The sequence below is a fragment of the Teleopsis dalmanni genome, chromosome 2 (genome assembly GCF_002237135.1).
Source record: "Teleopsis dalmanni isolate 2A chromosome 2, ASM223713v2, whole genome shotgun sequence".
In the NCBI taxonomy this organism is placed as follows: domain Eukaryota; kingdom Metazoa; phylum Arthropoda; class Insecta; order Diptera; family Diopsidae; genus Teleopsis; species Teleopsis dalmanni.
Window position 1 is genome coordinate 117,450,511 of NC_051847.1, and position 19,443 is coordinate 117,469,953.

A 19,443-nucleotide genomic window follows, 5' to 3' on the forward strand; every position below is an offset into this window, starting at 1 on the left:
ATAAAATTAACATTGTCAAAATGTTAGTTACCGTACTCCTCCGAAACGGCTTTACTGATTTTTACCAAATTTTATATGCGTATTTAGTAGGTCTGAGAATCGGCTACTATCTATTTTTCATACTGCTAAAGTGATTAGGGAGTCCCTATCCAGCAAAAATATATTTATTGCTTTAACAAAAATTTTTTTATTTTTTTGACATAAATTTTTTTATATTTTTGAAAATGAAAACTTGCTATGATATGAAAAGTTGTTGTCTATGAAAATACTGAATTCATAAAACTGCCCCCTAATTTCTGCACTATCGTTGATTCCTAAAATGCTCTCATTGACCGCGTATTTCCAGATGTACACATACAATATATAAATCATGGGTGGCTGGCAGAAAGAGCCATTAGCAGCAAAAAAAACGTGGACGTTGATGAATTAAACTTCAAGATAAAACAGACATTGCCAGGCGACTTAATATCATACAAATCGATCGATACAGTTTGTGATACCAACGAAGTTGTAAACTATCCAGCAGAGTTTTTAAACTCACTGGATTTGCTAGGCATTCCACCACACATTTTACGACTGAAAGTTGTATCACCGATTATTTTACTTCGGAATTTGAACCCACCACGGCTATGCAATAGTACGCGATTGGTAATTAAAAAATTGATAAAAAACATTATCGAAGCCACCATTTTGAATGGCAAGTTCCGAAACGAAAAAGTTTTATTGCCACGAATTCCAATGATTCTCACAGACAAGCCAATTTAATTCAAACGCGTTCAATTTCCTATTAGATTCGCATTTGCAAAGACCATCAATAAGTCACAAGGCCAAACGATGTCTGTTTGCGGTCTTATACATAAAATTTCCATGTCACAATGTTAGTTAGCGTACTCCTCCGAAACGGCTTTACCGATTTTTACCAAATTTTATATGCGTATTCAGTAGGTCTGGGAATCGGCTACTATCTATTTTTCATACCGCTAAAGTGATTAGGGAGTCCCTACCCAGCAAAAATATCCTTATTGCTTTAACAAAAAATTTTTTATTTTTTTGACATAAATTTTGTTTATATTTTTGAAAAAGAAAAATTTTTTCTTAATATTTTATGTAACTACGCCAACAAGTACATCGAGCATTTACATCCACTTCGTTTCTTCGTCTTCGCCTTGCATGGCAGATGGAAAATGTACTAAAAATTTTTCTAAAGATTTCACTAATGATACTATAACAAATACCGACGGATATCCAATATATCGTCGAAGAAATCCCGATAATGGGGGACAATGGCGGGTGGTGCCGTATTCGCCTCTGCTAAGCAAGACATACAATGCTCATATAAATGTTGAGTTTTGCAGTTCTGTGAAGAGCATCAAATATATTTGCAAGTATGTCCATAAAGGCAGTGATATGGCTGTGTTTAGAGTAGAAAATACTAATGTAAATGCTACTCCAATGAACAAAAACGGTGAAATTACGCTCTACCAAAAGGGTCGGTACATCAGCTCCAATGAAGCTGCTTGGCGTATCTTCGGTTTTCTAATTCATGAACGGGATCCAGCAGCTGTTCAGTTAGCCGTCCATCTTGAAAACGGTCAGCGTGTATTTTTCACGAACGAGACAGTGATTGATCGTGGTACAAATCCATCTAAATCTACACTCACTGCATATTTTGAATTGTGTAATAGTACGGATGATTTTGGTGCCTTTGCAAGAACATTACTCTATTCACAAGTACCACGCTATTTCACATGGTCTCAAACAAAAAAATGGATGCCCCGCAAGCAAGTTTCACCAGTTGATGCATGTCTCAATTTATTTAAATCGAACGCTTATTTACAGTTAATCCAAGACATACTGAGTGCTTTTATCTTCGACTGTTGTTGGTTAATGTTACTGGCCCCTTATCATTATTATTATTTACAGTCTATCCAAGACAATTTAAATTTGAAGATACAACAGTTGTTGCCAGGGAACTTGGTACCATACAAATCTATTGATTTTAAATTAATAATTTAATAAATAAACTATAATAACTTAAAAATAATATTGTTTGGCTTTTGTTATTTTTATTTTCCTTTTCGTTCATAGCGCTCCATGCCTATTTCATACATATACCACATACTTACACACTTATAATAAGTAAGTTACTTTTTGTCTACACTAGAATTAATCTAGAAACTAGAAATAATTTATAAGGCAAAACAACGTTTGTCGGGTTATCTAGTTATATATAATATTATTGTCAAAATATAAAATCATTATGTGACTATAGTGGAAAGTCACACCATACCACATGTTGGTTGTCATATCTTTTTTAACATCTAAAATTATTCTTACAAAATGATCAGATCATTTAAATTAGTATGTGGTTTGAGCTAATTTTTTTGGGTGTAGCTATAAAATAATTTTGTTTTGTCGTTTTTAGAGAAAAACGAAATTACCTTCTGAAGAACCCAGTACGTCAAACACAAAGCCAGATATGCAGATTTCGCTAACGCAGAATATATGTAGTTTGTACAGTCTCCATTGACTCTTATATCTTATGTTGAAAAGTATGTTGAAAATGTAGTATCAATGAACGAAAATATTTATATATTAAATTAATTAAAAATATTTTTATACGCATGTATTAAAAAAGTACTATAAATATTTAACTTGAATTATAATGTCCTTAAACAAAGCGGAAAGGGACTTTTACAAAATAGTAAAAAAAAATGTGAGTACCAAAAATGAACCTTGTAAGGAATTTATTATTACAAAACAAACGAAAAATCACAAAATTTTAATTAAAAAACAACTCAATTTGTTTTTATTCTCTTTTTTGTTTTTTTTTTTGTGAAACAAAAACTATTTTCGTCAAACATGTTAAATATTTTCTGTGAAAAGTTATGCATGCGTACCTTCAAATTGCCGCGAGTATTTTCATTTTTCGAAACAAAACAGAAACTATGTGAAATGTAGTCTCATACATTTTGCATGCAGTGTACACAAGCATACACTGGCCACATATGAGCTTAAATTCTGTAAACATGTATCCTTTCCCTGGTACACAAAAGTATGTATCCTTAAAGTTTCTCAACTTTAACTTTCGCAGTATAAAAATTTAAATGAGCCACCATATTTATATTTTAATATTGAAAATTATGAAGAAAACACAATTATTGTTACGAATACCATATATATAAATCTGTAGAAGTTAGCGACTATTTAGAAATATGTCAAAAGCCTCACTTGCTTGTGACAATTCTGGAAGATATTAGTGAATATTTAAATAATTCTCAATATAATTTTCTTTCTTAATTATATTAAAGTAGAGCATTATCTCTTATCCTTCATTGATTAAGTCAAAATCGTTTATGTGTTTGATCTTACCTTAACCAAACATTTAAATTACAATTAATACCAAAAAATAATGATAATAGCCTAAAAATGTTGTCATCATCTTAACTTAAATTAAAGAAAAAAATCTCTGCTTTTGTGCAAATCAACTCAAGCCCTTATCATTTCCTTTCGTTGCTCTAAAATATTTTCAAGCCATTTAAATTAAAAAAATTAACAGCAAGAATTTTAAATTTGGGACAAAGCATCAGGATATCGGAAGAAAAAATAACCACCCAACTAAATTCAATCAAGCGTGTGCTTGCCCTCAAGTAATCGGTATCCTTCAAGAATATCTGTAAAAAAAGCCACAATAAAAAAGGGAAGAAACAACAAAAAAACACTAACATTTTAAGTGAAAACAAATACGCCTTCATACTTTTCCTTTTCTTTGTTTTGATACTTAAAGTACTTTAACCAATTCTTTTCTGCTATCACATCCTTTTTGTAATTTTTTTTTACGCTTTTACCTTATTTATAAATTAACAGTAGCAATTTTTCCCTGCGGATATTTACTTAAAAATTTTATATAAAAGTTTAATATTTCTTCTTGCTTTTATTGTTGCCTCCTCCTCCTCCCCTCCTCTGTCCTTTTCCCTGTCTCGGCTCGCTGTCTTGGTAAACATTTTTAATGTCGCTTATCTTTTGTAGTTATACTTGTATTTGCCTTTGTCTTTTCTGCACGAGTTAGTACGGCCCGTTTGATTGTTTCTTCAGTTTTTACAGAAGTGAGTACATGTATTTCATCAACCTCAGAACCAGATTCAACTTCAGCAACTGCCAGGACCGACTACTACAACAGCTCGCAGCCTACCGCAGTCTGGCAGCAGCACGTGCCAATGTCCTTATAAACGCATACAAACACCCTGTATATCAGGAACTCAGCGCGCTTCAGTGCCTAGAATGATATTCCTTAGTGCAAATCCTTTTCTATATTTATTTGCCTTTATTTGTATTTATTATGCAGTACATTTTTTCTATTACTTTTTCAACGTTTTTCTTTCTTTTTAATTTTCTCTTTATTTTTTGTAATATTGCCACATCGTGGGACACTTACTTGCTTTTAATACTTTAGAGAGTTCCTTGTCGCTGCTTCCTTGTTTTAGTTATCATAAATTTGTAAACGCAAAAGTGGTAAATGCGCACATTAGTAAAAAATGAAAAGGTCCCATATTTTTTCGACTCACAGATTATGATTGCCCCCGAAAGTATACTTGCTTTCTGCGTTTTAGCTGTCGCATCAGCACTAGCAGTAGTTTTGAGTGGAAAGTAATTGCGGTCAAAACATTTCTGTTTCATGATATTTATTGCTTGCCTAAGCCCGTTATGGACCACAAAAGAGTGGGAAGTATTTACAATTATTCGAAAACTTTAATAGTAGCACATAATAACTATTAGTATTAAAAAGTATTAAGTATTATAAAAATTATTTGTCCACCACCAAAATGTTGCGCAATGTCATACTGTTTCGGAATCGTTTGGACAGATTATGTGGCTACGATCGTTAAATATCTCTAATACAAGAAGCAATGCATTATATGCACAGTAGACAGACTACCTATATCGTCTCTTCTTAGGTGTATGTTAATTCCGACGAGGATCAAAGGGCTTGCTTCTACATTATCCCCCTCATCCAGACCAGGAATGATTAATGCTATAATGCGAAACCAAAATGACAATTAAAAGAAGGCAGAAAAAGCGTTGAAGTCGAAATCACTCTGGACGATCATCAGCTCAACTCGATGATCATCCACTGATAAATAATACACTTTAAGGACATCAAAGATTTGCGATTAGAAAATCTTTAATTGACAATTAAACATTTCGCTCTTACCAATATGTAGAAACATAAGTCCATGTTCTTCATATGCGTAAGTCCACGTCATTTTAAAAGATGCTTTGTACCTGCAAGAAATGCAACCTCGTTTGGTGCTAAGAACGCTAAACATTTTGGAACATCAACGTTGCGTTGAAATCCGTCAAACAGTGCTTTGTGACTATCAGGTTAAACTGAAATTTATGGTAACTGGATACGAGACTTGGATCTATAAACGCGATATGGATATAGAAACAACCGACCAAATAAACGACTACAAACCCACCATATTTCGACAATTCCACAATAAGACTTACGGTAGTTTTACCATTAGAAACATAATATACAATAAATAATGGAATTAACAATGTTATATTTTGTATGGAAACATATCTTAAACTACTCGAAAACACATCTAACAAATTTAGTTAATTTTAAATGTCCACTCAAATAAGTACACCTATCTTAATAAGTTGAAATACGAGTATCTTTCGTAAATAAATATTCAGAGAATGTATGTAATATGTCTCTAGATTAAGTTCTGGAATCTTTTAACAAAACTTTAAGGGATTTTATGTAATTAATCGTGAAATTGGTACAATAGAACTCTTCTGGCCGCAGTACCAGCTGTAGAGCGATTTCACGGCAATAGTTTTAATAATAATAAATGAAGTTTCTTCCCCTTTTTTCCTGTAAGATAATATCTACAACCAAAATTGGCGCATCTGAAGCAGTGAAAATCATCAATTAACTGTCGAAAGAGCATTACATCCACAAGAAGTAACTGTATGATGCAGCATTCGAACTGAAGTTGTGATTAGAAAGTTTTTTTTTGAAAACAACAATGGAACGATAGAAATCGAGAATTCAAATCGCTAGAGCCACTAAAGATATGGATATGGAAGATATATGGTTTCAACATAACGATGCCGCACACAACCTTTACTTTACCTTTGATTATCTGATGTGATCAGCTAGATAACTTGATTTGTTACCACTAGCACAGATATTTTTTTGTGGTTCGAAAAGATTTGAAAGTCTAAACAACATATCGGAATATATATTTTATCGAAATCTAAATAGAAAGTGTTTTTTACTCACCTTTACTTTTAAAACCACAAAATGAATAATCCCGAGTTAAATATTTATACTTATATAAGAATTAAATTTTAATTACATTTTGTACATAAATATTTTTTTCCACCCCCATAAACATGCAAATAAACTGTTAATAAGTATTAAATGTGGTATATAATATTTTTAATTAGAAACATTTATAGATTAGTCAAAGAGAAGGGAGGGTTTCTATAGAAATCCTCGGCTAAGAAAGTGTTAAAGTGCCCAGTTGCACTAACTCACAAAAATTTCAATATAAAAGATAAGTAGCGTATGGCAAGAGAAGGGAATATTTTATTATTAACATTAAGATTGTTTTTAAGCTATCAATTCTTAATTCTACTTCAGCAGCAATTAAGAAAATGTGAACACTAACCGTTAAAAATCCTTTCAGTTTTCAGTTTTAAATTTAAATCAAATACATTCCTTCTTCGGTTTTATTGTGTTCTCCACCGTTTGCCACTGCTTTAAATTTGTCATGCTATCAAATGCAAAATAAACCACAGATTTTTGCACTATCATAATATATACACAATAATTACTCCCCGGATGGATTATGTTGTATTATTAACACAATGCAAACCAGCAAACAAAGGAAAATGTTGCACAAGAAAGTAGGGGACAAAACAATTTAATACTAAGAACAAATGAAATTGGAACAAAATCAAACTTTGTCCTGCACAGCGCCAAAGTATCATCACTCTCGGGACTTCAGCACCAGCCAAGGGAGCTAAGTAGTAAGTAACTCAAAGTGGCATGAGAAATTATAAAAAATATGAATATAAAAATTTTAATGTTTTTAAGAAGTAGGGAAGCAGTAGCATAAAAAAAGCCCCAGAACAAAATAAAATGATAATAAAATATTTTTAAAAATGGAAGTAGGATATAAGAATGCAGATACAAAGTGGCAGAAATAAAATTGTTAACAGGGAAAGAAAAATATGAAAAGGTATCAACAACGAAGGTTGAAACTGACACGACACAATGAAAATAGCTACTACGGGCACAGCGAGCTGGGTAGAGCAGTCATAAGTCATACATTGCGTCTCCTTGGTAATTAAGTAATTTTATGAATGAATTCATTAAAAATTAAACCTTGCATACATTTCGGTTGCAGGAAGTTTTAATGCTAATTTTTCACATCTTCTTTGGCTCTTAATCGTGTATTTCTTTTTTAGTTTGGTTTCAGTTGCTATAAGAAGATGAATTATGATTGATGTTAACGATAAAACAAATTCGTTTATTAAAAATGTTTTCTGGGTATTAAATGTGATTACGATGTTAGGAAAAATAATACAATAACAAACATTTAATATTTTCCTTCCCAGCCACTACACAAGGTTTCCGTATGCTGTCTTGTGGTATGACTTTAGGCGCTTTTAATTTCCTGTCTTCAAAAATGTATACAAAATTCAATTTTATATTTGCACTGCAATAAAAATTTGTTGCAAAGTAGTAAGGAACAAAGATGAAATTGCCGGAAATTATGTCATTCAGCAAAAATTGCAAGTGCAAAATAATTTGAGTTTTTCTACTATCAGCAAGCAAATACAACATTTCAATGCAATGAAATAAAAGTATTTGTCTAGTGCAGATAAAGTGCCTTTGCAGAAAATCAAAATTTTCTAGTACCAAAAATATTTGCTTCCATTGCAACTGCAATAACTGCTACTGGCTAAATATGTTTTGCTTGTTAGTTGCATAAAATTGTTAAAGTATTTTATTTTTGTATTCAGTGTTTGTAACTTTTTCAACTCAACAACCAACTGACTTAGCCATCATTGTCAGCTGTAATAAAAGTCAATTGTCAATGCATTGCAATTGCAATTTCAAACTCACTCTTTTTGATGGCCTTACTTTCGTTGCGATTGTTGCGATTGTTGCGATTGTTGCAACTAACCAATTGTGCACTTGACAGTCAACAATTTACAACAATTTGATTTTCAATGCATTGCAAAATTTTGATAATTCTTTTACAAATTTGATTGTCCTTATGCTTTTCTATTTGCTGCAGTCACTGCAAACACTAGCTTTTGTTTTTTCTACTAACTTCATTATTACATACTTTTTGCCTGAAATTCTGTGACTTGCATTGGCTTCAGTTCACCTGTCACTTTGCTTGTTAGTCAAAATGTCAAAATATATTTTTTCGTACCAAGTGAAGCATCTTGATAACTTTTATTTTTGCCCTTACGATTGGTGTCCAACTATCGTAAGACAAATATTTCAATTTTTTTGGTAGCATAAAGTGTCGGTCATGTGGACACTGAAAGTACTCTACAATATTTTGTCATATAAAATTAATACCAATCATACATAATATTTACATAACTTGAATAATAGCGAATAATAATGGAATCTGCCCTAAAAAGTTTCATTGTTTCACAACTTTCTCCAATAAATGTCCGACAACAATTTATTATAAATCACTTTTTTATGTTTTTTTTGATAGATAAATCTAGAATCAATTTAGATTTACTCTCGAGGTCCAATCGAACATTTTTAGAGTAATCTAACAATTATATAGTAGAGTGAGTATGCATATATATTTTTAATAAATACATAAATTGAATTAAACCACACTTTATTAGTTAAGTATAAATATAATATAAAACAGTTGATAATTTCAGGGTAATCCTGCCCTCTGGCCAATGTCTATAAATTAATCTCAAATGTTATACATATTGTCCCAGATTCACCAATCGAAAATAAAAATTGCACTTAAATGAATCTCGACTGAAAAAATTATCGTATACTTACTAATCGAAAACGCTAATAAAATATACAAATCCGTAATTCAAGTTCGGTTTCCATAAATTGTTGCCTAAGAATATGCACTATAAATATTTTAATTTTTGGAATTATTGTAAGAATTCGCAAAAAATAATAAATTATTACAGGAGTAGGAGTTTGAATAATTTTAACTCAACATAATAACCTGTGTTTAATTTTTATATTTACACAGGCTTTGCTGTTTATCTCTCTATCGCTTTCTCTCTCTCATACCCGGCACTTCTCTTCCACACACTATAAATATTCTCATTCTGCGATTGTAATATGCGGAATTATATATACCATCTAATAATTTACGTAAATGCTATTATATGTACATTAAATAACTACAAGAGCAAAAAAGATAAGATAAGCAAACATAAACATCTTCCCGAGAAATATAATTCAAGACGAGACAATTCTCGAACTCAATAAAAATCACCATTAATGTCAATTAAAGCCGTATCAAGTAAGAATTTTTATTTAAGACTTTTAACTATAAAAGTTTTTTAAGCATTTACGTATATTTGTCATAACTTTTTATAAGCTCATCTTTATGAGACAAAACTAATTATATACTTAACATATCTATTTACTTAATAGGACTTCAAAACTAATTTCAGCACGAAGAAATCTAGAGATATTAAACGGAAATAAAAAAATATTGATTATGTTTTTAAATTTTCTTTTTTGCAGTTATTTTTTCATTTATTATCTTTCTTCTGTTTTTTTCTTATTGCAATTTCGAAGTATCACATGTTTAGGTAGAATGGATAGCACACAAATAGTATGGCTTATAAAGCAGGCAGCTGTTGCTACTCATAGTATATATTTCATGTATTATTTATGATTGAGCAATCCATTTGAAGCACTCCAAGCTTACAGTGCTTAGTATGTGAAGTCATGAAAATGTATATTAAAATAAAGAAACAATTTTTGCAAGACAGAAAATCATAAAACAAATGAAGAATAACGATTCAGAAGCATATAAATTGGAAAACAAAATAAAAGTAAAAATTATTATCGAAAATGTAATACAAAAGAATAGAAATAAAAAAGTAATTCATAATTACTACACAAAAATAAATTTTGAAATGGACTCCATTTTGAAAAGGATTCCCATGCGACAGTTATCGTATAAAAGATTATTATATTATTAAAACAATGAGATTATAATAGCATAGGTACATTACATCTCACACAAGCAAATCAACATTATGATCGTGCCAGCACAAATACTGCCGAACGTTCAAGTCCCCAAAAGATGCCACGTCAAAAATCGTTGATAAATTCCATGATATACTACTAGACTATCGATATTACTAATGTTTTGGGAGTCTCAACTAAACGGGTACTTCACATTTTACGTGAATATTTGGTCTTGAAAAAGTAATCAGTGCAATAGTTACCGACATTCCATTTCATCTCATTTTCAGCCATTTGGAAACTATGGACATGGGTTAATCAAAATACAAGAGAGACCAAGAAATTGCTAAAGCAAAACTAAAACTTAAAATTATTTAAGATACACATATATAATATTTCATTCTTAGTCTTGTCCGTAAATTTAATAGAATTTTCGAAGAACATATCTAGTACTTTGTACGTTTATAGAACTCAATAATTCTGGTCACTTAAGTACAAAGAAGCTATGACAAACGTGAGAAAATCTGTGAAGTTCTAATTTTGTTATTAAAACTTAGATTAATCATCCAAATAAGAATATAGAAAATAACTTTTGAATCCGCTAAGGACCAAATATTATATTAGAACTAGTGTGTATCTTTAATTATTTAAATAAGATCACTAATTACAGACTTTAGTCGTTTCGGAACTTTCTATCCCGGTCCGAAGTCAGAATTTTACGCTTCCACTTTCGTTCAAAAGGTGAAGTTTTAGAAAATGTCTTTATCTTTTTTCCAGAAAATATTCAATATTTCAAAGTGTTGGAATCGATAAATGAAACCTTGAAAATATGATCAACTTTTGACAAGCCACAATTAATCTCCCCTATTCACAACAATAGAACAATTTTGTAAAAGTATTTAACTGAACTTCATAAGTGCTTGTAGCAATAAGTTAACTTTCGCAGTCAACCAATTATTTTACAACAGATTTAAACGAGATGACAGCATAAACCAAAAGTGTAACTTTGCACTGTCAAACTGTCAAAAGCATGCAATAGCAGGTGAAGTACACCAACATATGCACAAGTGTCTGGTGCTACTACAATATATTCCCTCTTACACATGTTCAATACCAGAGAACAGCTTAACTAACCATAATTCACATGTATCCGTAAAAAATATTTTAAATAAAATATGTGAAATATATAAAAAAAAATCTTTTTTTTATTGTGAAATGCATACAAATATGCAACTTGATATTTTGACAAGAAATTGTCAGTGCTTGTCACCAGCAGCTAACATCTGCAACAATAACGTTTTACAATAACAACACCAGTGGCAGTGGCAGCGGCAGTTGCTATAACTGTTTAATAATAAAGCCAACCAGCATAGCACTTCGATTAAATGCACAGATACATGAGCTCTACGTGCATTTGAACACATATTAAACTACAACTGAGATCCTAAAAATATACTACTAAAAAGCTATTTTGACAATTGAGTCATTCAATACACATGAGTGTATTTAAGACCCTGAGAATAGCTAACGGCAATTTCCTGCTACAAGCATACATCACTGCATCACTGCATCAAGCTCATCTATCAAATATAAATGGCAAATATAACTACCATCGCTACCAAGTACCTACGACAGTGCAGATGTGCGTGTGATTGAGTTGCCATTTGCTATTTGCTAAATCTAATATAGATCAAACCAGCAGCGGCTGCTTGAGCGCTTGTACTTGTACCACAAAATGAAAAACTCAGAAAAATTGCAGAAGTTCAGAAAAGCTCAAATATGCACAAGTGCAGCACTGCTCGACACCGAAATTGATGTCCCAGAGTTATGTGCGTCGCAGCTTTGACTGGATGAATGCATTGAATCGCTACAAACGTAACATAACCCAATTGTGTCCTTAAAACCAATGTCGCCACACTGCAACCATAACTCGTTCCCATTTCGTTTAGTTCTGGTCTTAGTTTGAGCAATTCACGTAACAAGTTTATGCGCAGCCATAGTAGCCAAACCACATTTAATTGAAATCGACGTATTGCCACGTAGATATAAGAGTGCACCTGTAAAACTACTGTTGTGGTTGTATATTCCAATATACAATACAATATCGGTCGAACCTGATTCGAAAGATGAGAAGCAATGGTGAAAGATTCAATTTTAAGACAACATGCTTCATTGCAATTTTAGGTTGAAATTATTTTATGAATTGACCACTTTAACTTATAGCTTCTATTCAGCATGATTCATAGGAATTTATTATTTCTTATACAATTAGTTATTATCATGTGCCGTCAATATAAAGATCCATCAATATATAGACTTCTATTGATAATGTGCAAACCAGACAGCATTTAGTTTATAATAGTTAATACCAGTGTTAGAGAAGTAAAGCTTATTCATAGCATTCTTTTGTAAGCCCTGCATCCATAGGCAGCATTAATCTACTGCAATGTATCAGAAACACAAAAACGTAATTTTTTCTTTCAGAGTATTCAGAGTATGGTCTTCAAATTTTCAGAGTTAGGTTTACTCGCAAAAACTATTACGTCTTAAGATTTAGTGCAGCCAAACTCAAAAGTTAATATGCTATGAATGTTTACTTGAAATATGTCCAGTGATCCGTTAAAATTATATGAGCATTTCATTAACTAAGAAATTCAAACACTTGAATAAATAAATTAATTTAAATATATAAGATAAAAATGCTTAACTTTGTTCTTCTAATATTAATTAGTTGTGTTTTCTTTTATTTAAATTAATTAATTGTGGTGTCTTCACCAAATGAAGTGCACGCTTTTGAGTTGTATTACAGACTAACTTTTATTATCATTATCAAAAGCTTACGAACTAAACATTTTTGAGTATACACTGTAACTTAAATTGTTATAAACATATATATTAATTATATATATAACATTAATTTTTAGTGTTTACAATTTTTATATTTCATATTAAACACAACACAACCAAAAACATATGCATAAAAAAGCATTTAACATAATTTAAATTGCTATCTTGTTTTGATAGCCAATTTCTGAATAAGACGAAAGAGGTATGTTTCTACTCATTTTTGTCTTTTACTCTTTTACAGTAATCACTGAACGTAATACTGCATGCAGATCCATACTACAATATCCGACAATGTTTCTTGGAAAATATATGGTTCTAACCTGAAATATAAAATTGTTTGCAAGTCCAATACAAGACAAATGCTTCCTATAGAATACTTTTAAGTTTAACCAATATTTTGTCTAACTAAAGTACAAATATTGCTTTTTTTGCCAGCACATCTATTATGACTTAGTTTCCATTTTCATTCGAATATTATACATATATCCCCCTGCTGAGATGTTTTTATAAAACTTGTTTCATAGTTAAAAATATCTATCTACATATATATATATATGTATATAGAAATTAATTTTTTTTTTGTTTTTCCCAATAGACTATATAGTCGATAATATTTATGCCACACAATATAGAATAAAAAGATAGGCTATAACTTTCTTACTTAGAGTCAATGCAATTTTTATGGTGGTCTCTATACAAAAAATCATCAAAAACCAATTTTCTCATAAACCGCTAAATGAAGCTACAATAAATAGATTTAATATATAAACTATATATGGAGGTGCCGAATGCAGACTTAATTATTTTCATTTACGACTACTACACACAAAAAAATATTAAAATTCACATTTCTCCTAAACTACTGAATAGATTTGAATTGTATTTACATTATGTTGTCTATATATAAAGAGACCAAATGTAGGCTATAACATTTTTATTATAAACGCTCAATATTTAGGGTTGACATTTTAAATTTCAATTATCTCCTAAATTGCTAATTTATGGGAGAATATTTATACTGCGTAACCTTTATACAAAGGGTCCAAATATAGGTCACAATATTTTTTTTAGAGTCAAAAGTGAAACCCTAAAGGATTTTTCCTTTGAGAACTCACATACAAAATAATGTTAATTATGGATCTGTTAATTACAAATCATATCACAGTTTTATCAATACCGACGACGTTGCAAACTTTTCAACTACTCTGATGCCACATATACCCATTATTCACTTGGATTATAAACCAACTCAACCGATGTCTTTTATTATATTGTATTTTTATAAAAGTCAAAATTTTAGTGACAAAATTTCACAAATTCTTAAATAATATATCACAAATGTTCTCTTTATCCCGATTTTATTATAGAAGAACTTATACAATATAAACGCAGTTTGAAAATCTAAAATAAATTTAAAAATACTTAATTTGCTATAATAAATAGCTAAATATAGATATAGTTTATAATTTCCAATATATATAATACATAAGTACTTAATTTCGTTCTAATATAACAGCAAGCAAGTGAATTTGTTAATGAACTCTCACAACAATTTAATACAACTCTAAGTTCGAAAATACAAGTCAAGTACGGCTTTGGATCAGTTAGCTAATAAACACTGATCCAGGGTACGAGTTCAACTCTTGGTATTTGTAGTTTAAAAAAATTATTTAAGAATGATTTACACACTGATGATAGGTATTTGACAATACTCGAAACAATACTGCTGTCAGCCAAAAATTCAATTAACTAAAATAATAAATAAAATGTTTGTTGTTGTAGTTCATTACTATCCTAAACCTTCGCATTAAAAACAATAATTTGTTGTATTAAGTTTGACAATGTTTAAGAAATTTCAATTATATATTTCTGTGAATTAAATTTGTCTATACTATTACTAAGTTTTCACCCAAAAAATAAACAATATATTGTTATATCATTTTTATTAAGACACCGAAAGAAAAAGGAGGAAGAGGTAAAAATATATTCATAAAAAATACATATTTTTCTCTGTATCAATATTATGGTTATTCTTTCACTTTCGACTGATAATTCTAGCAATAGCTTCTAAATGCACAGCGATTTTCAATAGTTGTCCAGCTTCACTGCCGCAACAATAAATGCCATTTCACGCCCTCTTGCACACAAAGAGGAATTTTTCCATGTACGCCACTTACGTTCCTATTCTCTCAAATCAAGCAGTAAAAACTAGATAATATAGGAGAATCTAATTCAGATCCAATAAAAAGCATAAATTTGCACCTGAAAAAAATACTTTTGGTAAGTCTAACCAGATTCCTACAGCTAGTATTGAAGCCGCCACACTTCGTTACCCTGGTTTGTAATAGCAAAATAATATAAACTTCAACAATAAGAAAAATATAAACAATAAAATCAAGGGAAGGCTGTGCATTATGTGAACGAAACGGTTCATGGTTGACTGCATAAAAAGCTGCTCAAAACTTTTCAGTGCAGATGTGCATATGTGGCTAGTACTAGGAAGCAATATTGTTCCATATATGTACCTTTACATGCCTCACAAGACAGAGTGTGTTGCTCGCTGAGAAGCAATTCTCGTGTATTTCTTTTGCATTGTAAGTTCTCGGTCATGAGTAATGTGTGCAGCTCATAAGCATATAATTCCATGCACTAATAAAAAAATGATATTGCATTACATATAATACAGGGTTATCACATTTCCGTATGCAATGTTGTAAGCCATTTTCAAATTGTTACATATGAGCAACGTACTTGCATACCATGCGACCACTTCCTGCGGCATTAAGTTGGCTTCAAATGCCTAGCACATTTCATGGAAAACTTTTACCACAAGCTGTGCTGTGCTGTGCTCCGAGAACACGACGTAGACAGCGTAGAAAATATAGTGCAGTGCAAAAGGATTCATTGAAGATGGCAGAGAAAGTAAAGTTTATAGATAATTTCCACTGCATGGATGTGCCATGCAACATTGTACGTAAGCAAGAGCCATGGAAAGTGTATAAATTTAGTGCGTTGCCTCCATATATTATTATTTGCAGTTATTTTAGTTTTTAAGCGCACTTTTTGCAGATAGAAGAAGCATAAAAAATAGTAATATGAACAAAAAATTGAAGCAGAATAAAGGTGTTTGTAAGGACGAAGTAAAGCATTGTGAAGCTGTAAAGTGCAGTAAAAGCAATGCAAGCAATGAAAGCAATCAAGCGCACCTCAGTAGGTGTGTCGATGCGGTTTGCACTATGGCGTGAATAAGTTTTTTACGTTAAGTTTATAATACATTTTATTTATTAACACTTTAAGGCTGGTGTGGATCTGCTATTAGTTAATTGTTGTTCTACGCGAACTTTTTTGTATTTCAGAGTTGAAAGTTGCTAAGCAGTTAATAGCGTACGTGAAAGGTTTTGCTTTCGATGTTTCAAAAAAGTTGGAGAGTTTTGTGAGATTAATGAAACTCCGCAAAGTTTTTATTTTCAGTACTTTAATTTTATTAAAATTGATATAAAGTACATATAGTCATAAGTAAATTAAAAAAAAAGATTGCACATCATGAGATATCAAAATGAGTTAAGAAATTAAAAGCAAAATTAATACAATTTTAATTGTAAAAAGTAGGAAAAAAGATTCAGATTAAAAAGTATGTGTAGAAAATAATTCTGGTGAAATAGAATTGAAATTAAGTAAGAATAAATCAATTAGTTTTTATGTACATTTTAATAAAAACATTATTAATGAAGAAACCAACGTAAAGCCCATGACTCATAAACAACGCTGAATTAAATGAAATATTACAGTGGTGCATTTATATAAAGTACAAAGGCATTTCACCGAGTATAGCACGATAGTTTTCTCATCAAACTAAAGAGCAATTCGCCACCTAATTATTTTATATTTCTATAACCCAGTAGCGAGGCGTCAGCTTTTTGGCAAGGTGTTCACAATTTAATCAAAACAGAATTCCAACTATAACGTATTCTCCCTACTTCTAAGTTTTGTCCTTTCCACAAGCAAATAGCGTACAAGACCAATAAAACAATTTATTTAAATGTTCGCAGCCTGTGATCCATAAAGCTATAGCTGTAGGAAAACGACGACTTACCATAGATTTCGACATTTTTACAACAGGTATCAAATTCTTCATATCTGGAGTTGGTTTATTCATTTCATGAATTAAAATCTTTTTTTCAGAAGATCGTTTAAAAAAAGACATTGAATCAAATCTTTAATCACACATTTATCCATTTCTAAATATTATTTTTCACTTCAAATTTCTTTAATTTTTTTCTTTACTTTTACCATTTGCTAGTATAAAATTGCAATAATGATTTTGTTTTGATATATTTCCAACCTCTACATAAGAATAAGAAACTCTCATGCGTTCATTTACTCTTTTACTTTGTATTTACAATGCCCGGTTCAGGTTTTATACTGAACCATTTGCCCATATAAAACAGCAACCGTGACTTTGATTGTATTTGCACGCTTTGTATAAACTTTTGGTTCAGTTTAGTGGAATGATCCTCTCGTCAAATGTAAAGCGATTTTCGCTCAGTCATTTCTTTTCTCTTTTGTATTTACTTTGCATAACATTGGAAGTGCACTTTTTTTATTGAACTGCTTGCACGCATTAATTTAAGAGTTATGATTATTTTGTTTTTGTTTTCTCTTTTATTTTTATATTTCTTTGTATGTCTTGTGTTGTGTATTCAATATTGAACATAGTCCCAATGTGAATGTTATTTCATTTGCATGCTTTTTAAGCGACGCAGTGCAGTTTTTATTCTGAACCTTAGTATATTTCAAGAGGAATGTTATTTCTCTTTTATTAATTATAAGCAATGTTGGGTGTATCTAACATATGTGTGATTTTGTTTGTATTCTACGTTTTGTGTTTATGTTAATCTGTTTGGAAAAGCTATTATAAAAAATGTTAATTAGCAATATAGCGAGATTATTTACCTAATAAAAAAAATCTAAAAAGGAAGCTTTGTTAAGATGTTCAGTGAACACTCTGAACCATTCGACGCCTCGCCTCTGCTATAACCATATTTTTACTCAAGGTATCGAGATTACTCCACTTTATAGCATAGAAGTAGGGATATCTAAAAGTAGCATAATATGACCAAACTTTCCCTTTTATTTATAGCAGGCTTTATACTTACTGGTTTTACAGACACATTTCTTAATGATATAGCAGTCTCACCTATTGCCAATTATTCAAGCCAAATATCGGCAAAATCACAGTCATGCGTTGACAATACCACGTTGGGTATGAAAATCAATGAATTAAACCAAATAACAGCAGTATTGTAGAGACAATAAAACTTAGGAATTTCCCAGAATAGTAAATTAAATTGGAAAACTCCCATTTTTCACAAATATAAAGCTGAACTCGTTGAACAACGAGTACTATTAAGGTTCTGCAGTCAAAATACTAAATTATTATTTGAGAATAAGCTGCTAGTAGTTTACTGAAACTCGTCTGGAGTCAGAAATGGCAAATATAAGGGACCACACTACAAATTTGGCTTTAAACTACCATTTTTACTTTAAAGAATAACGTTAAACCGAAAGCGCAAACTGGTATACTACTAATTACTTAACACGAAAAGAACTCCGAATCCCAACAATCATAAAAGAACTTCTAAAATCACAAAAAAGGATGCCAATTACTTACATAATCATCTGAACTTACTTCCAATACATCTAATGTCAACTTCGAACATCTTCGTAAGCTTAAAAAGAAAATTTTACAGGGTTCTGCATGAAATGAATGATTACTTTACACCATTACACATAAATATTTCAGAATATATAACGAGATTAAGTTTATGATCGCTTTAATATGCATTCTATATATACTTCTGCCAAAATAATTACTTGCTGTCAAATTCAGTTTTCAGGTACTGTGATAAATAAATCGGACTCAAAAAAAATGAAACTAGTCCAAAAACTTGAAACTTGTGCGACAATTTTAGAAAAGTTTTGTTGGAGTTTTTCAGCGCTGAACAAAATAAAAGCATGAAAATTCCGTTGATCATACTTCTTATTACTCCTTCTGCTGAAAACATTAAAAACAGTTTATTAATAATTAATTGTTAACAGTAACAGATCACTTTCTTACTTTCTTAGACATGCTGGTATTTGGTACTTATAACCACCATGTTTCTAGCCTCTGCAAAATCAATCAACCTTCTTTCTTTATCAGAAATTTTTCTATGAACTCTTAACTTTCCGACAGTAGCACCAAAGACACATTTGTTACTCACCTTTGCGCTTATGTCACCTATATCGATTTTGGTGCCCTGATGAGAACAATTTTGATACATTTGTTCAAGACGTTCATAAAAAATTTCCTCGGCATCGTCGTTTTT

At 30.9% G+C, this 19,443-nt stretch overlaps 1 protein-coding gene across 1 annotated transcript in view; it reads left to right on the forward strand.

The window, feature by feature from the left end:
* The first annotated feature begins 5,292 nt into the window (after nt 1–5,292).
* LOC119675543 (zinc transporter 7-like) overlaps nt 5,293–19,443 on the forward strand; it is a 28,142-nt gene continuing 13,991 nt past the window's right edge. The window contains exon 1 of the mRNA XM_038086750.1: nt 5,293–5,512. Coding sequence (XP_037942678.1) covers nt 5,293–5,512 — 220 coding nt within the window. The remainder of the gene's footprint in view (nt 5,513–19,443) is intronic.